This window comes from Protopterus annectens, chromosome 3.part1 (genome assembly GCF_019279795.1).
Source record: "Protopterus annectens isolate FY-2018-M chromosome 3.part1, PAN1.0, whole genome shotgun sequence".
Classification (NCBI taxonomy): domain Eukaryota; kingdom Metazoa; phylum Chordata; order Ceratodontiformes; family Protopteridae; genus Protopterus; species Protopterus annectens.
This window is the reverse complement of record NC_056732.1, coordinates 1,494,871,657-1,494,897,515: the sequence shown is the minus strand read 5'-3', so window position 1 is coordinate 1,494,897,515 and position 25,859 is coordinate 1,494,871,657. Positions and strand designations below refer to the sequence as shown.

General features: G+C 39.8%; 1 protein-coding gene across 1 annotated transcript in view; it reads right to left on the bottom strand.

The window, feature by feature from the left end:
• DLEC1 (DLEC1 cilia and flagella associated protein) overlaps positions 1-25,859 on the bottom strand; it is a 2,498,134-nt gene that overhangs the window by 1,524,686 nt on the left and 947,589 nt on the right. Inside the window, exon 18 of the mRNA XM_044067561.1 lies at positions 18,138-18,268. Within this exon, the coding sequence (XP_043923496.1) occupies positions 18,138-18,268 (131 nt within the window). The remainder of the gene's footprint in view (positions 1-18,137; positions 18,269-25,859) is intronic.

Below are 25,859 nucleotides of genomic sequence, written 5' to 3'. Positions count from 1 at the left end.
CTACAGAAATCTTTTCAGAGTTTCATGAACTGTAAATGAGTTCCAGAAAATCACTCAATATCTAACTAGACTGATTCAAACTGTGCACTGGAAGGTGTGATAGTAAAATTGAAGTTCATATACTTTGGCCACATAGTGCGAAGACAGGAGTTATTAGAAAAGGCACAGATGCTGGGATAGATTGAAGGCAAAAGAAGAAGGGACAACAGAGGCTAAGCTGAACAGACAGCATTATTGAATATGAATCTGCAAAAACTTAAAGAAATTGTGGACCCACAGATCTGGTGTACTAAACTCCTTGAGATCATGTAGAGGTGGACTTTACTAAATGACTAAAGGACTTTGACATGGTCAGTGTAGCTTATATGATTTAAAAACAGAAACAATCGAGAGCTCTGAATTTTCTGTGTGTATGTAGGAAGGCAACAGTCAACATGTTCTTCTAGGACTATTTTATATTTTCAGGGACTGCTTGTATATGCATTGAGATTATTATATATTTTGATATTCCTATAAGGCCATTGTGTAATTTATAGGTTCATAAGTACTTACATGGCTATTGATCCATGAAGATCTTTTGAAGGCTTGTCATGCATTCCCAAGAAGTTGATTCTGAAGAAGTTCTGGGTTGTCATGTGGTAGAAAAGCACTTAATTTCAACTAAGTAATAAATTCAGCTGGTCTGAGCAACATTTGTTTTTGTTTTTATTATTTCATATAAGTTTGTAATCCTTCCATTATATTGTAAATATAAATAACCCAGAACCCTTTATTTTAAGTATGAATAATTCAGATCCCAGACATTTACATGTTACTCCTATTCAGAAGAGACAAAGGTACTAAAACCAGCAGTGAACTGGTAGTTCCTCATCCATTCATCCAGATTACTCTTGAATAGAGTAAAAGTCATACTTTGCTTTATGCAGAGAGGAAGACTATTCTGGAGAAGTGTTATTCTTTGTGAAACATATCTGTCCCTTCACCATGTTCTAATTATGTTGCAGAATAGAATAACATTTCCTGAGTGAGTGTTTATGCCATATTTGGACTTCCAGATATGCAGTAGGTCTGAAAAGATGGGGTTGGTTGAAGGTCTGTAAGCAAGGCAGAGATTGCCCCTCACTAGCCTGTAAGATGCTGAGAAGAGGTAAAGGACTTTCAGATCATCATTGTAGCTTTTATGATTAAAGCCCTTGATTTTCTTGGTGAAAAAGTGTTGTGGTCATTGAAGATGTGTCAAGTGTTTAAACAGGTAGATACTGAAGGGGGCAGTATAGGTAATGATTGGCCTAATAAGTGTCAAATTAAGTTGAATGATGACATCCCTAAGTTTGGACACCACACCTTTACTACTAAGATATGTAATGAAGAAGGACTTTGGTACAATAGGGGACACATGGTGATCAAAGGACAGTTCATTGTCTACATAGATTCCCAAGTCCCTAACTACTGGATCAATTTTCATGGGTGTGCTGTTGATATGATAATTTTAGGGGACGTCATGCTCACTGAAGGATACTGTTATACATTGTTTAGTATTTAATTTTAAGCCATGGTTTTGAAACCATCTATTTGCTTGGGAAAGACCCTCTTAGAGGATTGTGATGTCTTCTAGAGAGTTTGTGATGGCATCATGTTTACAGACATCTGCAGACTTGGTCAGTCATAGATTAGTTTGACCTCTGAGAAGTAAATGCCAGGAAGAGTGGTCCCAGAACTGAACCCTGGGGCACACCACTAGTAACAGGACTTTTGAAAGTGGTAAAACTGCCCACCCTAATTTCTTGGGGTTCTGTTAGTGAGCCAGTTTGCTATCCAATGCAATATGGATTTACATTTAGCTGGATTCATATTTATCATCTATACCTGATTGAGGAATAGTGTTGAACTCCTTTGCAAGGTCTAGATATGTGGTTTGTATTGATCTTCCCTCATCTATTGCTTCAATAATCTTCTCCGAGAAGTTAAGCAGAAGAACTAGAATAACTTATCTACCTGTTATAGTATGTGAAGCCTGATATTCTAGATTTGTACTGGGTATACCTCAAAATTCCTAGAAAGTCTGTATCAAAGATAGAAACTTTGCTGCACATCTCTCTTCCAAATGTCAATGCATCTCTTATATGATAAGTAATCTTACTTCAGAGCAAAACCCTGAGAACTTCTGAATAGTAATTAGAGAGACACAATCACCTAAAGACCAGCATACATTATAGCAGGAGAGTTAGTTGGCCGTTGTGTCTGAGTCACAGTTGCATCAGTTTGGAATAGCCCTCTGCAAACCAACAGTAATCCAGAAAAGAAGTGTGGTTTAGCACAAGTGCTGACAATGAATACAGCCCATATACAAGTGCTAATGATTATATGACCTAACCAAGAAGACTACCTAGACTTGGGAAGGTTGCTTTACAGGAAATTATATCAAAAACATCTCGGAGGGTGAAGTACTTATTTTCCCTCCTCAGGAACCTGTTACTGCCTTTACACTGTCAGAATTATTTCATTATTAGGGCATCATTTTACTGCAAGATTCACTGCCTGGAGTCTCTGTAGTCAGACAGGCTCAGTAACTAGCACTGGAACTAATGCCTCTGCTACCTTCATTATCAGTGTCTACTTTAACATTTTTATTTTTACTGCAAACAAGTGTTCCATTTCCCCTTCTAAAGAGCTTGCTAATCCCTGTAGTGAAAGTCTTTGAGGCTATATCCCCATCAGAATCAGTGATGGATTCTGAGTTTTATTTTTTAACAGCCTCTCAGGTTGCAGGATTCTGGTCTTTAGAAACTGCCACCATACTCATTTTCTTCTTGTGTTCTTTTCTCTTCTTTCCAGCCTATGATGTCTATTTTGCAGTAAATAAAAGTGCAACACTTTTTGCCACCTCTGTTTACTCACCTTATTACATGTGATATAGTTCTTGCACATCTTTATTTTGACCAGACCTAAGAGAAAACAGTTTTTATAAAAATCTGTAGACGTGATTTGACTACCAAGTGCAGTTTAGTTAAATGGCTTCCATGGCGAAGTTACTACAAAAAGAACTTCTCCAAAATAAGTACTATTTTCCAATGAAAATAACTAAACATGTCATAATAAACATATTTACACTTATCAGGGGTGATCTTGACTTTCTAGAGGTAGAATGACCAATCCACTACCTGCAAAAAGAAAATATACTGAAGTGGCCATCGATTTCAAGTAACTGAATATGGCACCATCTGACAATGCTTTCGTGGAGGACTAGTAAAAGTCCATGTTAACACAGGCATTGATATGAGTCTTGCACTGTCTCACAGGAATGACTGCTATGAGAATTTATTCTAGATTCATTATAGTCAACAAGCTGATAAAACCAGCATGTAAGGATGTACTATCCAATTAACTCTCCCTACAGTAAGATTAGTACATTTCAAATTTGTAAGTGCTATAATGCAAAGGCTGATTTACAACTGCCTGAAAAGCAGTTCATTACACAATATATTATATGTGGTTATTAATTTGTTGCTATCCTTTTGAAGTATCAATGTACAATTTATGTGGCTAACTGCATACTCGGTGCTTAAAGTTTACAGGACAGCCCGAGTTCAGTGCTGTAGATCTTATAACTCATTTTTGCTTACCTTTACTTTTATTATACAATGTTACTGATGTCCTTTTGCCTTATAGTATTTTATTATGACTTGTGCCTTGCTGATAAAAAAACATGGACAATTTAGTTTGCCCAGGAAGAAAAAAAGAAGGAAAGAAAGAAAATACATGTCATTACAAGATACGGATCTCTCCGAAAATGGTACTATGCCTCTAGCATACTACTTGAAATGGACAGCAAATTAAAGCCAAGCATTTTCCTAGTGGAATGGGAGACATAATCAAATTTATCTCTTTATCAATGTGGTCTCAATGTAGTGATACTTAAGTTGTGCTAGCTATTTATGTCTCTGACTTGCTTTTCACCAAGTCTTGGAAAATCAAGTCATTTTAGTTAGTTATTTTATCTTTTAGGTTAGTCCCAATAGGCCAGTGCCTTCCTTTCTTGGGAGCCACAAGGTGATATTCATACTGACTATGGGAAATTTGACCAGGGCCCCAGGCAAGGGCAGCTTGTGGTTCTTGGCTGTTTAGGCTGCTGCCCTCCCATTTAAAAATGGCATTTAAATTTAGTTTATTAAAAATAGTTGACTTTCTGAGTTTGTTTCCTTTTCTGTATTCTCAGAGTTCCAAGAAGAAGATCTGGAGACAAAATAAAATGGAATAATTCATTCACTGGGCTATTTGTAAAACAGCACAAACTCCTGTTGCAGACATCAGGAACATCAGTTTACAAACATCTTAACAGGCCATTGCAGGAAGCAACATTTGTTTGGGCTGCTTCAGGTGGCCAAGACAACAAGAGACTGAAACGGAAAGACAGGGTGAATGCAGGAGTGCATAGGTACAAGGGCAGGAGCAAGTTTTTTTTTAATGCCATTCTGCCTGTTAGTGCCAGTGTTTAGGAAGGTAAGTATTTTAAAGTAGTTCATTTAAATGTGTGTGTTTATGCAATGTATGTATGTGAGGGTGTATATTTTCTTAAAAGTGCCTGATTTTGAAGAATGTCTCATATTTTACTCTGCTCCTCATAATTTTTGTAGCTTTTCCTGGCAAATCAAATTGCAGTCACTTAATGATGACAGACATATGAGTTTCAGAATTAATGGCCTTCAAAAAGCTTGCTATTGCAAAGCATGCTATTCTAGCAACTTTCTTATTGTATATGGGCAATAGCTGTCACTGATTTTGGTACTTTCTCCTCTATTATTTTTAGCTTTCTTGTTGATTCTTGAGCAAAAAGGTTGAGCGGGTATATGGGAAGGGGGTTGCAGTGGTTTTCACACTGTATTCTGATAGCAGTGAGCTGAGAGGATAAATTCCTGTGTGGCAGTTATTTACATATTTATTGATTCATTTAGCACAATCAAACATCTGAGTTATACAGTCACTGTCATACAAGTGACTTTAATTGATGGTTACATCTGTGTGTGTGCATATGTGTGTGCATGTATGTATGCATGCATATATGCATATACATATGTATGTGAGAAGCACAGACATTTTCAACTCTCCCTGATTTTGCATACTGTCTCTGATTTGCATTCCTTATATTTTGATGGTTTCTCATAACTTTTGTGTTTTATGGAAAGTAAATGAGCATTGCAGTTGATAATGATGATAGATATTTGAGTTTCAGACTTAACAGTCTTCAAAAAAGCATTCTAATGGACAGCCTGTAATTCTAGCAACTTTCTAAGTATATGAAAACCAGTAACTGTCCAGGCTTTTGGTCCTTTATCCACCTTTATTCTTAAGCTAAGAGGTTGAGACATATAAGGGAAGGTGGAGTGGGTTGTACATTGTATTCTGAGAACAGTGAGCTAAGAAGATAAATTCTTGTGTGGTAGTTATTTGTGTTTTTAAGCATTCATTTAATTACAATCAAATATCTGTTGTGTACATCATAGTCATACAAGTGGTTGTAAGTGATGAGCACATCTGTATATCTATGTTTGTATGTTTATGTGAGGGGGTTAAAATAAATTACTGTGGCAAATTGTTATTATATTTACTTTATTACATTCTGATATGTGAGGTGTATACAATCAAAGTTGACTTTAGTTGCTACATTCAGGAGGTATGTGTGGATGAAAGTGACTGACACTGTTGGCGTTTGCTCAAGTTAAGAAGTCATTAATCTGGTGGTATGCAAAGTCAATAAAGTGGCCTTAACTGATGAGTTTAGGAATTGTCTGTGATGACAATTACTGCATGTGTGTGGGGGAGATATTACTACAAATATAAAAGTAGTAAGTCAGCCATTTTTTCACTTTGCATCACAGTATAATATCAGCATGTACCCTATATGTTTCTTGTTGTGGTATCTGGACAAAATGTGTGCGTTAACAAATGATCCTTGACAGAGTGTTGCACTGAGTTGTTTGCCACATGGCAGCACTTGGTTCTCTGAGTTTTTGGCTATTTCTTCTGTGTGGATTCTGCATGTACTCCCTGTTTCCGTGTCTATGTTTCGGGTTTTATCCGTCTGCTTTGGTTTCTTCTTCTTCCAAACTCACAGCTGTATAATATATGCCTCTACTAATTTCTGCTTTTACTTTATTGGACAGTTAGAGTGTGTTAAAAGCATGGACAGAAGCTAAAAAGTAAGGCAAAGTGCATAAAAACAAAGAAAGAAGTAATCTGTCTGGATGGTGTAGGGCCAGGATCAGACGAAACAGTGAAAGGATACTGCACAGGTGTGGGGGGAAAGTGCACTGGGAGAGGCAATGGAGTCATTTCGCTTAGGGCTCCATTTCACCTAAGGCAGGATTTGCTGACTACAGTTAGATATCTGAAGTGCATATAGTCAGTAAAGTGGCTATAATAAAAGGGTATATTCTGTGGCAGTCGGTAGATAAAAGTTAATGACCATATCAGTTGATTAATCACAGTTAATGGTCATTGACCTGTTGTAATACAGCCCCTCCCCATTCCAGTTAGCCCCACCCATTCAATTGCTTCCTGCAGCCCCCTTTACTTGATGTGAATTCACCAGCCATCACTGGGCCCAGACTGCTTCTCCTACTCCCCTATGCTTTTCTACCAGCGGCATGTGATCTTAACATTCACCTGAGCTACTACCAACTTAAGCAGATAGATTCTCAGTTCCTCAGTTTAAAGTCTCATATGAAGGGCAATACTCAAGACTGCAGCATTTTGCCCCCCCCCCCCCAATTCGGCTGCACTACAGAGTCAGTAATGGAAAAAATGAATCCAAGCACCTTTTGTGGCACTAAAACCCACAGCCTTCTATCTACTAGAATCAAATGTATGCTTTCTACCTGTTGAGTTAATTGCATTAAAACAGGTGATCAGTGAAAGGTTTACTAACTGTCCCTGATGCTTTATGATTTTATAATTGGTAATAATCATTTACAACAAGCAAGAGGTAAGGTTGTTTGCATGGGGGGGTGAGAGACCATCCCTCGTGAAAAACAAATTGTGTTGCTGATTAGTATTTAAACTAAACAGACTTAGTCATATGAGACTCATAGTATTTAAACTAAACAGACTCAGTCATATTAGACTCATTGCAAATGAGCTGAGGACATAAACAATATTCTTCTGCACTGTGCTCATATGATATCCAGTGTCTTTACAAAGCACATAATACCCTAAATTATTTTACAGGAATTCATAACACAACTTTTTCTTATCAGAGTTTCTTACCTTGGGATTGGCCCATTGAAATTCCATCACAGAGTCAGCTACAAATATTGTTATGTAGTTAATATGCATATACATATGGCTGACCAGGTCTGTCCCAATCAACTGCAGGACATGTGCTGTTAGCTGTTAGGCAGATTAGTATAAAAACTTTCCTAGGCTATTACATCCTCCATTTTATCCATAAAGTTCCTCATCAAGACCTTCCTCTCCAGATCTTTGATATATTGCACAAAGAAGGCAAAGAATAAAAGCAGACTGCTAATTCAGGCCATCCAGAGGAGGGGTAAGTTAGCTAAATGAAAATGGATCTACTCATCCAGACCTCTTATTATTACATGCTTATAACTATCATCAGTTTCTCTAGTGGCAGGTCCAGGAGATGGGTTTTATAAAAAAAAGTTATTTTCAGATAAGCCTTTTACACTTTCAGAGATACTAAAGATGTATTATTTGAACCATGATGAAAATTAGAAAGTGTAGAAGGATTCAATTTGGAAAAAAAAAATAGCTGAGACCTGTGTAAAAAACCTATAGCAAATAGCCCAGGACTAATAGTATAGGACCATTATAAGGATCTACAGCCTTGAAAGCTTGATCTGAACCTAGAGAAAGAATCAAGCGTTTTACTTTGTAAAAATATGTACAGAAGAAAAAGCAGCTTTTAGAAAACTTCCAGAATCCAACTGTTTCCAAAAAGCCATAGATGATGCCAAGGTCCTGGCAGAGTGGGCCTTGACCCTTACAGGAATAGTTTTGTTATTGTGAGTATAACAAAAAGTAATAGCCTTAGACAACTATTTGGAAATAGTCTGTTTTGACACAGGTTGCCTTATCTTCTTACCTTCACAAGAAATAAAAAACTGATCCAAAGATCTGAAAGCTTTAGCTCTGTCAATAGTGTAGCTGAGTTTTCCATCGACATCCAAGGTATGGAGTATCCTTTCTTCCTAATTTTTAGGTTCAGGAAAGAAAATGGGGAGATGGATAGTTTGACTTAAAGTACACTTTAGGCATAAAGAAAAGATGCAGTACCTAACTTCTGGCTAAAATTATTAACATCTTTACATAAAAATTTAGCCACAAGTAAGAACTATTTATATAAACAGACACTAGCCTGGTTAGCAACAGGAAAAACAATACTCCTATTTAAGAGAGATCCTGCAAGCTATCTTAAAAGCTATAGACCAATAACTTGACTTCCAGCGATGTATAAACTATACACTGGAACTGATGCCAACAGAAACTGCTGGGCAAACATTGAGTGGTTGGAAGTACTACAAATGGCCACAGCAGAGTCACCCACCTGTAGGTGAGGCAAATTGCTAGCCTACAGTGGTGGCAAAAGCTGATTGCTTAATCGTTTCTTTTTGTGGCTGGATGAAGGACCTACTGTGTGATTGGATGTCTGTTCCATGGTCAAGCTGAAAATATTGCCTCTTTCCCAGGGAAGACAAGCAGCAATTGCTGGTAAACACTACCACAAAAGTTACTTTTTTTGCCAGGAAAAACACAGTAATAATCATTTTAAAACACTATACTAGGCCCACAAATGTAAAATAAACACAATTTCTCCATAAATGTTTTACACCACTTTAAAACTGACAAAAAATTAGAGCTCTGTTTAAAAGTATATTACAGTCTTGAGACAGTCAGTTACAACACAACACTCCTAGCTTGAAAATAACTTTCCGGAAGAGAAAACTAAAAAAAAAAATCAATAAATTAAGAAAATGGAAGCGTTTTCTTAAATCAAAGGGAACTTATCTGCCCAGCAAAGGGAAGCATAAGTTGACCGTTGATCCTCAAAGGCTTCAGAGGAGTGTTGTCTTCAGCAGCAGTGAAGCTTTGAAGGGCTTTGCACTCAGACTTGTTTTTCAGTCAGCTCAACTCAAGCTGCCTGACAGTTTGGGCATGTGGAAGGTGACCTGAGGCTTTAGAAGCTGGCCGGCTGTTATATCCCTGGCAGGACAAAACCATATAGCTAAGGCTACTGCAGCAGTGATCAATATGATGAATATCATGAGGAATAAATTCTCTTTGGTTCAGAGGGCAGGGAGGAACTGCCCTGGAAGGAGGTATCGAATGCCAAATGTATCCCTCATGAATCACTTTTAGTACCCAAAAGTCTGAAACAATCTGTTGCTAAAGTGGAATACACAGAGTCAGTTTCTAGGTCAGATTGTAATAGATAGGGGAAGAAGGGGATGGGGTGGGGTAAAGAATGACAGGATAGTCATTCTGAAGTAATAGACTCTCCCATTTTAGGAAAAGATCCTTGTTTTTGTTTTTTTTTCTGCCATTTCATTTTTGCTCCCCATTTGGCTTGAGAAGGCAGGGATTGTTTGTTTTGTTTCTTAAATGGAAATAACGATGTGTGTGTGTGTGTGTGTGTGTGTGTGTGTGTGTGTGTGTGTGTGTGTGTGTGTGTGTGTGTGTAGCAGATGGGCCAAAATAAAACTCCTTATCTAAATCTGAATTTAAAGTTCAGACTTTACCTCATCATTTTGACTAAACACCCACTGAACAATAATACTCATTCCTTAAAGTATGTCTTGATACTTCAGAATATATTATTACATGGAATTTAGAATCTGTCTACCTTTTTAGGAAATAAAGGGTGAGACTCAATCAGGGTTGTTACAGGTACTATTAAATACATCCTCCAAAGCTGACACTAATGGGGGAATGGGAGTAGAATGACACATATCTACTTGTAACATAACTTAACATCTCATTTCAGTGGAACATCTATTTATCATAGATGGTTTTCCCATGCCCAGATTGAACACTCACATATACATCACCCTAAAAACAGTAATGCATAAGCAGCACACTAAATTCTTGTGAGAAACCCCTTCTCTCAAAATTTAAAATGACAGAAAAAATGGGAAATATGAGGTCAAATGTCAAACAAAAAATGCAACCAGGTAACTAATAAATAGTTAATAGTCTCCAAAAAAATAAAAAACCTGAACTTTTAAATAAAGCCCATAAAAAGGTTAAATATTAAGCAGTATATTTTATATTTTCAGCCAAACAGCTCCAGTAGCTGAAGCTAAATACAGTGGTCCCTGACAGGAACTTTTAGATATTAAAAGGGTACTGGGTTTCTAAAATAACATATAAAAAAAAATAAAATAAAAAATAAAAATTCTTTTTTTTTTGTTTTGGGCAACAACATTCTCTGTGGAAGGCTTCTTTACTGGGGACTGAAGCCTCTATTGGCTGCTCTGTTAGTGAAGCCTTTTGTAAATAATTAATTGCCATTCATTAATATCAACATAGACAATACAAGATGATACTGCTAGCACTGAGTGTGGAGATACTGCTATGCTATACTGCTTTTGTAAATATATGTCATTTATGAATATCAATATGATTCATATATATGATTGTTGTATTAATGTATTAGAACTGTGTATTGTGTGTTAATGATGGCTGAAGTGTGTGTTAAAAGTATTTGTGTGTTATGGCAAAGTATGCTTGAAGTGTAAATACAGTGTACCCTGCTTGTAACTGTTTAGATGTATGTATTTTAACAGTAGAAACTGGGATACAGGAGGTTAACTTCAGTCTAGTAAATTTTGGAAAAATAGCTGAAATTAAATTACTTTATGGCCATGCAATAAAATATGATATCTTTCAGTTTCGATGCAGCAAGGAGACACAATGTCTAAAACTAGGGAGCTTTCTGTATTGTCTTGGAAGTGTTTTAGTGTTTTATGACTTCCACCATTTGCCAAAGATCTGAGGAAAGCCCTTGTCTATGTATTTTTGGGTCTACCTGATAACGCTGAAAGCTGAAAATGCCGATGATGAGAACACCAACACCGTAAGATTGACAACAGAGATGACCGACAGTTGAAAAGCCCGATGCTGAGAACACCGACATGTTAAGATAAGTGTGTGACAGTGACAGACTTTAGGGTTAGGGGCGGGTTAAGTGAGTTAGGGTTAGGGTGTGAGTAAGGTAAGTGTGCAATAGTGACAGACTTTAGGGTTAGGGGTGGGTTAAGTGAGTTAGGGTTAGGGTGCGGGTTAGGTGAGTGTGCAATAGTGACAGACCTTAGGGTTAGGGTTTGGGTTAAGGTTAGTGCATAGATAGTTGTGTATATAAGGTTTAGTGTAGGTTTGTAAGGTTTTTGGCGTGCTTGTGTTGTGTGTGTGTTTTTCGGAAAATGTATTTGTTTTGTTTTGTTGATTGTCGGGATTGTGGTTTGTCAGGCATGTGAAGTTTCGTGCTTTTGAGCTGTCGGTTTTGTGGTGTCGGTTATCTCATTGTCGGTGTTTTGGCATGTCAGTGTTTTCAGGTAGACCCGTATTTTTACAGGTAGATGTTAAATGCTACCAGCTGCCATCAATGGTTGTTTTGGGGGCTGGGAACTAGGACTCAGATGACAAGAAATTATAAAATTCTGCAAGCTAGCCCAGCAGTAATATTTGAGATATTAATTTAAGCAGCCTCTTAGAGAGAAATGGCATTCTGTATTCTGTCTTTGACCTGACAACAACAACTAAAGAAGATCCATTCAACACATCTGCCTTCCTCTGTAATTAAGTTTCTAGGGAATAGTAACTCTCTTAAATATATCGGGAAAATAGCAAAGCTTAGTATAGATATTCTTCTCTATTTATTTGAGACTGTCCTACAATATTATTTTTAATATTCCTTGTGATTTTGAACTCTGAAGTCACTGTACATATATGTTTAGTATTGTCTTGTTCTTTTATTATTTATTATTGAATATATTTAAACCTTTCATTGTGGCTGATTTGTCTAGAGATATTTAAATTCTGAGAGTACTTGCATATTTATTTGATGACACTGTGGGCCACTCCTAATAGCCTTGCTCTTGGTCAAACTACCATTTGTATTAAAAGCAACATTACACAGTAAGATTGGACACCCTTTGTTAAGGGCTTTAAAGTAGCAGATAAGGAGCTGGCTGGTGGCAGTGATAACTACCTTGTAGTCTGGGCAAAAGGGGCCATAGCCTGTAAACCTGTGCCGGGCTTTCCCAGGTGTGTGTATGTGTGTGTGTGTGTGTGTGTGTGTGTGTGTGTGTGTGTGTGTGTGTGTGTGTGTGTGCGTAAATCAAACTTCAAAGAGTGTGTGTGTCAGCCACTTGGGCAGGGGCACGAAGCACTGGTTGGACAGAGAGGGTGCTGGAGGTCTTGGCTTGGCCACTCACCTGAGATCTCAACTCTATAGCTATGCCAGTGGGGAGTCTTACTGGGGATCTGGAGAAAGAGGGAGAAACCAGCCCCAGACTGACTGTGGTCTTTGTATGCTCTTAAGGGCAATTGCACTTGATGCAGAGAGCTGCATCTGGTAATACTGTGTGTGTACCTTGTCATCCTCTCAGTGTATGCCCCCCACTGTTGCCAGTTGTGAGGATTTAGACTCCTTGATTACTGGTCCAGGGGTGGGGCATCACATTTATTGGTGAGCAGTGGTGGGATCACCACATCACATACTAGGATTTGGTGGTGTGGATACTGAACTCCTGTAGCCTGTAAACAGAGGTCACTAAAGAAGGTATGTGTACTGCCAAGCAGCCACACAGTGAACATTCAGTGTTTCATATCACAATAGTTTTATTTTTTTTTTGTTAGCTTAGTCAGAGAGAGCAGGCAAGGATGTCAGCAGAGACATATGGCAAGCTGACAAGGAGCCAGTTGGCTGAGATGTTCCAAGAAAAAGGACTAGTGCATGCCAACCTGACTAAAGCACAAATGATTACAACTTTAGTCACAACTACATCACAGACCAGGAACCAGGAAGACAACCAGACTGGCCTTGGGGATGTACAACTCTCAGAAAATGGACAGTTCAACTTTGCCTCAGAGGACTTAAAAATCTGTCTGGAGTTAAACAGACTTGAACTGGAGGGCAACGGTTGGAGCTAGAATCAGCAGAGAGACTGCGGTGTTTGGAGGCTGAAAAAAAGGAGAAACAGATGGCATTAGAATCAGCAGAGAGACTGAGATGTCTGTAAGCCAAAGAAAATGAGAGGCAGAGGCAACATGAAAAGGAGATGTAGACTCTTCACATGGGTCATGGAGGTAATGGGGAAGGGAATAACTGAATCCCAGAAGCAATAATGGTCAGCAAATTTCTTCCACAATTTACAGAGGGTGATAATTTGATAGTTTTATTCATATGTTTGAAAGGGTATGTAAACAGTATAATGCTGACCAAGGGCTCCAGGTACAGTTCCTGACCCCCTTACTCCATGGTAAAGCTGTAACTGCTGTTTCCAAATTGTCTGATACTGATTGCTTAAATTATAATACTGTTAAAAATTGTTTATTAGAGTGTTTTAAGCGGGTTTTATTACATTATTGATGTTTCAAAACTTCAAATCTGATACAGTCGACACCATATAATCAAAGTTTTGGAACGTTGAAAATGTAATAAAACACAATAACCTACAAAAACAAACCATTTAAATGCTCTAAGCAGGGGGAAAGCCCCCCTGCACCCTCACGTGGGGGCTGCTCCCCCCACACCCCCGCTATTTAAATATACCAACTCCGAGATCGCACTACAGTGCAGAAAAGGGAAATCTTCCCTTTCTGCGCTGTACAGGGATTTCTGTTAAAAGATTTGAAGTTTCAAAACTTCGATCATATGGTGTTGACCATATTAAATTTGAAGTTTTGAAACTTCGTTCTTTTGATATAGACCCTTTTAAGTTAACACATGTAGCTTAAAGAAAAATGTTTTGTGAGCACAGACGCAATGCAGATGAAAGTGTGTGTGAATATATTGCTGAGTTAAGCACTTATTTTCATAGATGTATGAGCGAGTGTCAGATCACCACTTTTGAAGGGCTGGCAGAAGTTTTGGTGAGGGAACAAGCCCTTAGCACTTTGCCTGAGGATGTGAGAATCTGGTTAACATAGAGGGAATGTAATACCGCAGATAAGTTGGGGAAAAAGAGAGACCTATACCTACCAAGCAAGGCATCACTGCACAGGAAAGGGATACGCAGTGCTGCTCATGGGTCTAAGGGAACCCATGGTGGGCAGCCTAAACTACCCCAACAGAGTCTGCCAGTAGCAGGGGAAGCCACTAGTTCAGGTACACAGTCAGGATCAAGTGTTAAATATTTTAAATGTAACCAGTGGGGCCATATAGCATACAGATGTCCACTATTGCAAGGTGGGGAACAAAAGATGAGAGAGCCAGTAAGTGGGAAAGACAGAATGTCAACAGTAAGTTGTCTGGTGACAACAAGGGTACCAAACTACCACAAGAGGTTATATCTTATCTTAGTAGATGGGAAACAGGCCACTGCTAAGGGACACAAAACCCCTGACCAAACCATTGTGAGGCCTGCAATGGTTAAAAAGGAGCACTACTTGCTTGGCCAATCTACTCCAGTCATGGCTTTAGGACGGACCCCATTCCAAATACCTTTGGCTAGGGTTGACCTTGACTGGGAGGGTGGAAAAGGAAGCAAGCAAGTAGGTGTGTTTGAGGATATCCCTGCAGATGTCCTGATAGGGAATGATTTTGATAATACAATACCTTGTGTGCATGCAGTTACATGCAGTCAGGCATGGAGACAAGCATGTGGGTCTGGTAGTCTGGGGGGATCCAGAGAGACCGTACTCTTGAAACCAGGACTGGTGAGGTGGCTACTTCAGAGAGGGAGTGACCTGTAGCAGTGAGACTGAAGGTGAGCCACAGTTGCTTTTGGGTACTGATGTTCCCTTGGACAGAGTGACTGCCAGGGCAGAGATGAGTAGTAGTACCAGGTGACAGTGAGGCACTGCTGTCAGAGGATACCAGACTTCCTGTGGAAGGGGAGCTGGGAAGAGTTACAAAGAGAGAGTTGAGACAGACTCAGCTCTCAGAGTCTACATTACAGGGCTTGAGGGAGGTAGCCAGAGAGGTGCCTGATTCTCAAGGAAAATCTGTATACTGGGACAAAGAGTTACTGTATAGAGAGTGGACTCCTGAGGGAGGGCTACAGGGCAAGAGAATACAGCAATCGGTAGTACCCAGAGCCTACTGGCTAGCACTTCTAGCCATAGCCCATGATACTCCCTTTGCAGGTCATAAGGTATAAAATGTACAAAGAGATTTATTATGCAGAACTTTTATTGGCCTGGGATTTCCAGAGATGTAACAGGGTACTGCAGGACCTGTGAGCAGTTCCAAAAAGTAGGCCAGGCAGAAGACAAGGTCAAAGCTCCTTTGGCACCTTTGCCTGTGACTGAGGAGCCATTTCAGAAGGTTAGCTATGGATATTGTGGGGCCTCTTAGTAAACCAAGATCCACAGGGAAGAAGTATATCCTAGTGGCAGTAGATTATGCTACCAGATACCCTGAGGTGGTGACTCTGTCCTCCATTGAGGCAGAAAAGGTGGCAAATGCTTTGTTAGAGATCTTCAGCAGGGTAGGTTTCCCAAATGAAATACTGATTGACAGAGGTGCCAGTTTCACATCAGACTTACTGGCTTGTCTGTGGGAGCACTGTGGGGTGAAGCACCTATAGACCAACCCCTACAACCCCCAGACTAATGGTCTGGTGGAGAGGTTAAACTCTACACTAAAGACCATGCTACATGCATTTTCAGACCAGTTTAAGAGGGAGTGGGACAAATATTTGCCTCATCTGTTGGGTGCCCAGGAATCCATAGGTTTTTCACCCTTTGAGTTACTTTATGAGCATAGGGTGAGGGGACCTCTAGATTTGATTTGTGATGAGTGGGAGGTCTAAGTGTGAATCTCACAAGGAGCCTGTTGTGGCATATGTCCTAAACCTCAGGACAAGGTTCAGGAAACTCATGGGCTTGGCCCAAGAGAACCTGGCAGAAGCCCAACAGCAGAAAAAGGTCTGGTATGACAGGAATGCTCAAGCTAGAGAGTATGCTGTAGGGCAGCAGGTTATGGTTTTCATTTCTGTCAGACACAACAAGCTGCATGCAGCTTGGCAGAGACCCTTCAAAGTGCTAAGGAAGGTCAGTGATATTAACTACATGGTAGAACTGCTAGGCAGGAGGCAGGGGTAAAAAGTGTACCATGTGAACATGATGAAACCTTACCATGACAGGGAGGCTCTGGTGATAAATGTTTGCAGTAAAAGGCAGGAGGAGTCTGAGGGACATCTATGCCTACAGGGAGCCAGCCAACAAAATCCCAGATTACTATGGTGAAGCCTAACATTGCAGGCATATGATATGATAGTGCAGCTCTGTACTGCGGTCAGCAATGCAAAGGCAGCTGGGATCTCAAGACAGGGTATGGAGTAGTGCATTCCCAGATAGGCTCATCCCTCTCAAGCAGTGCTTCTCAAGGGTCACTTGAAAAACTGGCTTGAGTCTTCAAGGGAGGAAGAAGTGTCATGAAAGGAGATACTGGCCAGCACAGCTAGCTGGAATTTTGTAAATAATTATATGTAATTTGTGAATAGCAACATGATTTATATAAGATGCTTGTATCACAAATATATTAGAACTGCATGTCATGTGTATATCAAACTGCTGGTACAGAAGTGTGTGCTGAAAAGGTTTTTGTAAAGTGAAATGAGAGCGTATACTTGACTGGTGTAGTAAGGTAAACAGTAGAAAGGAGTATGTGTCCCTTCCTTTAGAATGCCCCACAACATACAACCATGATGACATCTGACCAGCACAGAGTACTGTTGTATAAACTATATCTCCTAGCTCTTCCCTCTGTCTCCAGTCAACAAGCAGTGCTATACATTTTATCCATTGAACGAATACCCACAATTAAATGTTTAATCCTCCTCTGTCTCACTATCTTGGTAAAATGCATCTCAATTTATGAACAAACAGCAAATGTTCAGTTCACTAGTCTTAGGAACCTATCCCATGAACACTAGTACTGATTGCCTGAACAGTGATTTTCTCCAGTGGCTTTAAAGTCACATTTTTAAGACGGACTTGCTGTATTTCCTTATGATTTAGCAACTCAGAAAGGTAATTGAAAGCTTGAAGAAAAAGATGAAATGAAAAACAGTTTACTATCATTAAATCGAAACACCAAACAATTTCCAGGCATGTTGCCGAACCATAATGTCAAAAATGCAGTTTGCGCATATGCAAAATACCGCTCCAAAATTACGAAAGTTATTTCGATATAGATGTCGAACCCTGAGCAGAGCTTTCTGTTTTGTATTCCCTTACATTGGCTGTTGTAAGTTTAACTGTCTTCTACATAATAAAACATAATATCATGTTTTCTCCTGCTAATAATATATTCCATATCTGAGATCGCACTACAGTGGGGATATGGATTGAATTTCCAATCCCCACTGTACCACGATCTCCATACAGTTTGTCGAACACGCTTATGCAAATGCACTACTGCATTTGCATAAGTGTATTCGACTACCCCATACACTTGACATTGTATAAATTGCAATCTGATTTTTGGCAGCCTACGTGCCAACAGCTTGTTGTTCGCACAATTGATAGTAAACCATAAAAAAGATCAAACTTCTACTGATAATTGGAAATATCCATTTTAATATATGGAAACAACATGCTAAAATATATGGTAGAACTTCTCATTTCATAGAGTAAATGAAAACAGATGTGCTTTAATCCCAAGAAAGGTATGCTTTTGTGTCTGTAGATATACTGTGACAAACACAGATGAAAGGGTCCAAACATGACACAAATGTTGCAGGAAATTAAAAATAAAGCAATAAAGGTAAACGTTTTTTCTTGTCACACATATGTGAGCCCACGAATATCATCTTAAAGATAAAATGGTGAGGAAAGCTTCAACCTGAGGATTTTCAAAAATAAGAAATAAAGAAGAATGGAAATAGGCACAAAACTATAGACTGATACATAAAGTTTTGTATTTCTGAGTGATCCTTTTGACTAACCTTAAATGCAGCTTCAACATGAAGTGTGACTAGGTCGTCTTGATGCTCTATGTAACAGTGAAGATCAAAGATGGCAGACTCAGATTTTCCACCAGTTAAACATAATTCAAACTCCATACTCGTCTTTGAGTCTGAAAGAAACAAACACACCCTATTATACAGCAGAATGATGCAACAATTCAACGATAATGGCTCTTAGTTTCATATGATAATTAATTGTAGTCACTTGTAAATAACTGAATTTCTGTTGTAGTTTCTGCAAAATGTAACAATTACATCCTAGTTCAATTACAGTGTTTTCACCAAAAGCCCAAGTGAAGCAACAATAACATTTTAAAAATTTTCATCTGTTTTATTTAACAAAATTAGAAAAAGACAATGGATGTCCACAGTTAACACAAATGTAGCAAGGAAATCAATCCAAGATAATGAAAATTCATAAACATTGCTGATGAAAGCACAGGTTCATAGATTACTACTAGGCTAACTGCCCTTGCGGACCATTTTAAGCCTAGCCAATTACCCCATGTGACAATCAAATCCTGCATCTTGTGTCTGTAAGGTAAACACCTTAACTATTATGCCAACCTCCCATAAAACAAGGATGAAAGGTTGTTGTCAGAAAGGAACAAAAGACATTCCAGGATACTGTGTAATGTCAGCAGAGAATGTTAAACAAATCTTGAAAACATGTTGATGGCACGGTAGGTGTTAACCAAGAACCTATGTATAAGGAAGTTGTTCTAGTCACATCAGTGTAATGTGAGCACACAGTGTAAGCTGAGATGATTAAAAAAATAAAACAAGAAACTGGTAGCAGTGCCACTGCAAAGGGTTCAGCAACATTTTCAGCAAAACAGGAAGAGACAAATGGAAGAGGAAAAAATGGCACAGCAGGTGAAATGAAACTCTTGTACTGTGAAAATATGGATCTATAAGGTAAGTGTTTGAGATTGCATAAGTAATATGCAAGCAAAAAGCTATGGCAACATAAGTGCGATATTTGCATAATAAAGACATTTAAAGAGTGTGATTCTGCATACTATAAGCACCTGAAAAGGGAATATATTGCAAATGCTTACTAAACCATATTGTAAATGTTAGTGCTATGAATCCTACAGTGGAGAACTGGTCAATTTATATTGAGCTAATGGAATATTATTTTACAGTTTATTGACAATGAAAGCAAGAAAATAATATTTCACTGTTGCTTTAGCATAATGCATACCAAACGTTAGGGCTTTTGTACAGTTTACTAGCCCCCCCCCCAAAAAAAAAAAAACAGAAAAAATATTTAAAGGTACTGCAGAATCCTACACGATTTAAACTCAAAACTATTATTGTTTGCAGTATTATATGGATTAAAAAAAACAAATGAGAAGGAAAACTACATCTGAATATATATGTCTTAATTCAGCAGATTAGCATAGCACACATTAGTTTAAAATGGGATGAATGCATTATATGCCAGACAGTTGTGCAACGCATTCTCTGAAAGTATACAAAAAATTTACTTTCTTTGAAAGAGTTATTATTGGATAAGGGACTAAGTATTGTGCGATGTACTAGAACAACTGCAAGACGTGCATGTCAACTGAAAAAAATGTCATTGAGTCTAAATTTATAAAGGTGGTTGTTAAACCCACAAAGAGACAGGCATGTTTTTACAGTGGCAAAACGTTTTGTGATTCCAATGACTGTCAGATGAGAGAAAAGCTACAAAGAACATACCATGACAGGAGCCAAGTTAAACAAATGTACAGATGGAAGGGTGCTAAAAATAGTACAAGTAGTAAACATTGGGAACAGGAAGACACTGAAATATGCAGATGTGTGTTATGTACCTTGAAGTCAATCCAGTAGTGAATCAAGGAATTTGCAGAAGGGGGGGGGGGGTGCAGTCTTGAAAGTAGATGACAGAAATATAGGGTGAGATGTAAGGAAGTAGAACACTGAGGTTGGGGCTATGAAAAGATCACCTTAAAATAATCTGATAGCACTTACACATCATTGTGGTGTAGTTGTAGTAGTGGAAGTAGGTAATTCTAATTTATAGACCTCTGCTTTTAATAAACACAATACTTTCTCATCATTACAGTGTTGCTTTGTCTATATTAAGTGTGACAGTCTACCTCCATATATAGTTATCTCCAACTTTTAATATGCTTACAATATACAAACAGGACAGATCCCCTAATTGTTCATTTAAGCTCACTTTCCCACATTTACAAAACAATTTACACCAAATGTGTTATGATGTCGAAACATTTCTAAATAAAAATGCTACACACCAAAAGACATTAAAAGAGTGCAGCTGACCCATCTGATGCATGGGCAATGGTAAAATAAGGATAAAGGGCAGTAGAATGTGTCTTTACTGCTACCCCATGCAGATCTCTACACATTCACATGAAGTCAATGTTTGTGTTTAACAGTAAACTAGTCCTTCTTTTGACAGATAGCAATATAGTAAATAAGGAATTGAAGCTACAGCACATATGTTTGAATAACAGATTTCAGGACACACCCATACAACATTAAAACACTATTAAATTAATCATTAACTTTTACTTGCTGCCAGTCTTCATACAATTAACTATGCATAAACCCATCTAACATTTTTTTCTGGGGTTTTGGGCTGTCATACCACAAGTATGTGGCATAGCAGTCAGTTTGCTCTCTTATTATAGAATGGACCACACATTGTTCCCATTGTTTGTTTTTGTCTTTCGGCTTTTCCCAGTTAGGGGACGCCACAGCGGAACTCCGGTCCGCTAATGATTGGTAGTGGATTTTTACGTAACGGGTTTCCAGCCTGACGCATAACCTTCAATGAAGGCATGCCCCATTCACGTATGCCTCCACACAGAAGATGCTCTAGCTGAGAATCGAACAGGACAACGTCTTGCTATGAGGCGACAATACTACCGCAGCACCACCACCGCCACATTGTTCCCATTGTAAATTCAGAAAAATACACGGTATACATCTTTAAAAATATTTTGTGGTTATTTTCAGACCCTATACACTAAATGAGAAATATTAATAAATTGGGGAGAGCAACCTTATATTCTAAAATCCTCATGCAAGATTTAACTCATACTTGCAAATGCAACTTGGGTTGATCAATTAAATAAATCATTAATTTTCGAACTAACCAGTTTCTCTAACCTGTCCTTTTCACTATGCTTTGTTCTCTCATACTACAGAGGGATGAAACAAAAGAAAGTCATTTTTCAGCTACATGACTACAATACAATTCACATAAACTGAAGACAATTCCATGTTATAGATCTCCACTAAAGGAATACATTTTGAAGTTAAAATGGTTAATAAAACTGCATAAATCCAAGGGGAAAAACTCAGTTAAAAATGCAGAGCACATTTCCCATGGTATATTCAGCAAGTGGAAGAGAAAGAAAATAATCCAAAGTTTCAAACAGTTGTGATACGCTATGATAAACACTAATTTATATAGAAAGGGCAGAAGGATTAAGTTTTGCTCTACTTCCAATCAAAAGTATTCTGAATCTGCTTTAAGATTTTATTTAGACTGTGGGTAACAGGGTCAAACCATAGTAAACAAGCACATATTACTCAACCAGTGGTGTTTTAGCTGTCCAGTATACGGGTCTACTGTTACTCACTGAAATAACAGTTCTTCAAATGTCAAACAGCTGATTCCACTTCAGCGAACTTCCATTCTATCGAAAACTTGGAATACCGAACTCCGTTCCCTGGGAGACAAACCACTTGGCCACCAGGGTGAACTTTGCCCCTTTCCCCAGTGTAGTGCAATCTCGGAGTTGGTATATTTAGTTGGGGGGGGGTGTGGGTGCAAAGCCCCCCACTTGGGTGGGTTTAATTTGTTTCCATTCAGTTTTTTTCCCTGGGGGCCAAGTGGCTCTTTGTCCATGGAAATAATTTCGGTATTCCATACTTTCGAGAGAATGGAAGTTCGCTGAAGTGGAGTTGGCTGTTTGGAATTCAAAGAACTGTAATTTCAGTGAGTAAAAGTAGACCCATGGATATATATATATATATATATATATATATATATATATATATATATATATGTGTGTGTGTGTGTGTGTGTGTGTATTCATATTGTGAAGATAGGTGAAGGCTGCCAGCCTAGCCAGATAGAATTTTGTAGATAATTCTGTCATTTGTAAATATTAATGTAAGCCACAGCCTTGAGACAGCACCGAACTACCATCCTGCAGATGTCCTGATAGGGAAGGGTTTGGATGAGGCAGTACCATGTGTTAATGCAGTTACATGCAGTCAGACTTTGAGACAAGCATGTGGGTCTGGTAGTCTGGGGGAGACCCAGACAGACTGCATACTTGCAGCCAGGACTGGTGAGGTGGTTACTTCAGGGAGGGAGCTACTCTGTAGCAGTGAGACTGAATATGAGCCACAACTGTTTGCGGGTACTCATGTTCCCTTGGACAGAGTGACTGCAAAGGTAGGGGTGAATAGTAGTAGTAGTACCCAGGCTGACAGTGAGGCACCACTGTCAGAGGATGCCAGACTTCCTGTGGAAGGGGAGCTGGGAAGGGTTACAAAGAGAGAGTTGAGAAAAGCTTAGCTCTCAGACTCTACATTGCAAGGCCTGAGGCAGGTAGCTAGGGAGGCACCTGATTCTCAATGGAAGAGGCATTCGGTATACTGGGACAAAGGGTTACTGTATAGGGAGTGGACCCCTGAGGCAGGGCTAGAAGGTGAGAGGGTACAGCAGTTGCTAGTGCCTAGAGCCTACCATCTGGCACTTCTAGCCATAGCCCATGATATTCCATTTGCAGGTCATATGGACATAAAACATACCAAGAGATGTATTATGCAGAACTTCTATTGGCCTGGAATTTCCAGAGATGTAACCGGGTACTGCAGGACCTGTGAGCAGTGCAAAAGTTAGGCAAGGTAGGAGACAAGGTGAGAGCTCCTTTGATGGCTTTGCTTGTGATTGAGGAGCCATTTCAAAGGGTAGCTATGTATATTTTGGGGCCTCTGAGTACCCCAAGTTCCACAGGGAAAAAGTATATCCTAGTGGTAGTGGATTATGCTACATGATACCCTGAGGCAGTGGCTCTGTCCTCCACTGAGGCAGAGAATGTGGCAAATGCTTTGTTAGAGGTTTTCAGTAGGGTAGGTTTCCCAAAAGAAATACTGACTGACAGAGGTGCCAATTTCATGTCAGACCTGCTGGCTTGTCTGTGGAAGTACTATGAGGTGAAGCACCAGAAGACCACCCCCTACCATCCCCAGGCTAATGGTCTTGTTGAGAGATTAAAGTCTACACTAAAGACCATGCTATGGGCATTTGCATATCAGTTTAAGAGGGAGTAGGAAAAATATTTGCCCCATCTGTTGTTTGCTTACAGAGAGGTTCCCCAGGAATCCACACATTTTTCACCCTTTGAGTTGCTGTATTAGCATATGGTGTGGGGACCTCTAGATTTAATTTGAGATGAGTGGGAAAGTGAGTGTGAACCTCACAAGGAGTCTTTTGTGGCATATGTCCTAAACCTTAGGACAAGGCTCAGGGAACTCATGGGCTTGGCCCAGGAGAACCTGGCAGAAGCCCAACAACAGAAAAAAGTGTGGTATGACAGGAATGCTCGAGCTAGAGAGTATGCTGTGGGGCAGCAGGTAATGGTTCTCATTCTTGTCAGACACAACAAGCTGCAAGCAGCTTGGGAGGGACCCTACAAGGTAGTAAGAAATGTAAGTGATGTTAGCTACATGTTGGAATTGCTAGGCAGGAGGCAGGGGCACAAATTGTACCATGTTAACATGATGAAACCTTACCATGATAGGGAGGCCCTTGTGCTGAGCATTTGCAGTGGATTGCAGTAGGAGTCTGAGGGAGATCTGGTGACTCATCTTCTCAGCGAGGCTTGGACTGACACCTCGGTGGAAGGGGTAGCAATGTTCCAGCAGCTATCTCCTACCTAGGGTCGAGAAATCCGAGCAGTGTTACAGAAGTTTGGGGACATGTTCACTGGGAAACCAGGGTGCAGCACCAGGTGGATACAGGACCACAAAGGCCTATTAGGCAAGCTCCTTATAGGGTGCCCAAGAGAGTCAAACAGACTCTGAGGAAGGGGATACAGGAGATGTTGGAACTAGGGGTAATTCAAGAGTCCAACAGTCCCTGGGCCTCCCCAGTGATGCTCGTGCCAAAGATGGATGGCAGCACCAAGTTCTGTGTGGACTACAGGAAATTAAATAGTCACACAGAGTCAGATGCTTACCCCATGCCTAGGACAGATGAGACCCTAGAGCATCTGGGTGGGGCTACGTATCTTACAACTATTGAGCTTACCAAGGGTTACTGGTAGGTGCCCTTGACTCCCAGTGCTAGAGAGAAGTCAGCCTTTGTGACTCCTTTTGGCTTGTATGAGTTCACAAAGATGCCCTTTGGGATAAAAAATGTCCCAGCAACTTTCCAGAGGATGGTAGATAATACCCTAGAAGGAGCAGGAGGGTTTGCCCTTGCTTACCTAGATGATATATCCATCTACAGCCATTCCTGGCAAGAGCACCTTCAGCATGTTAAGGAGGTGCTGGGCAGATTACAGAGGGCAAGGTTGACCATTAAGCCCAGCAAATGTCAGGTGGGTATGGCAGAGGTCTCCTACCTGGGACATAGTGTGGGGAGTGGTAAGATCAGGCCAGAACCTGCCAAAGTAGAAGCCATTCAGGCATGGCCTGCACCTGTTACCAAAAAGCAGGTGAGGGCATTCTTAGGGACAGCAGGGTACTACAGAAAGTTCATCCCCAGTTATAGTACCATAGCTGCTCCCCTCACAGACCTGACAAGGAAGAACAGGCCAGATAAGATAGTGTGGACCACAGCATGTGAGCAGGCATTCCAGAAGCTTAAAGAAGCTTTAGGAGGACACCCTGTGTTAGCCAGTCCATATTACAGCAAAGAATTTGTTGTGCAGGTGGATGCTTCGAGCCATGGGGTGAGGGTTGTATTTCTTCAGCGGGAGAAGAGCACCCAGTGGTTTATCTCAGCCATACACTCCAACCCAGGGAGGAATGCTATGCAGCTGTAGAAAAGGAATGTCTAGCCATAGTGTGGACACTGCAGAAACGTCAGCCTTATCTGTATGGAAGAAAATTCACTGTAGTGACAGATCACAACCCCCTAACATGGTTACACAGAGCCAGCCAGCAAAATGTCAAGTTGCTAAGATGGAGCCTAGGGTTTCAAGCATATGATATGTCAGTGCAGCACCACAGTGGGATTAGCAATGCCAATGCAGATGGGCTCTCAAGACAGGGAATGGGGTATGGTATACTCAGATAGACCTAACCCTCTCAAGCAACGTTTCTCTAGGGTCACTTGAAAAACTAGCTTGAGTTCCCCGGGGGGGGGGGGGGGGATTGTGAAAATAGGTGAAGTTTGCCAGCCTAGCCAGATAGAATTTTGTAGATAATTCTGTCATTTGTAAATATTAATATAAGCCACAGACTTGTTCTCTTAAATGGGAAAAAATGGTGTTAAATGTGGAACTGCAAAAATATAACAGCAGTCCACTCTGCTGTAAGAAAGCTGATAAGTCAAGTATTTCATGACTGTCTTTGATCTCAGGGCTTGGAGCAGATATTTCTGGATGAAGGACTTCTACCTACTGTTTTGAGGCCAGAGTTAATGGCTAGAATTTGCACGTATAATTTCTTTTATTGCTCTGCTTCCTGACCAGC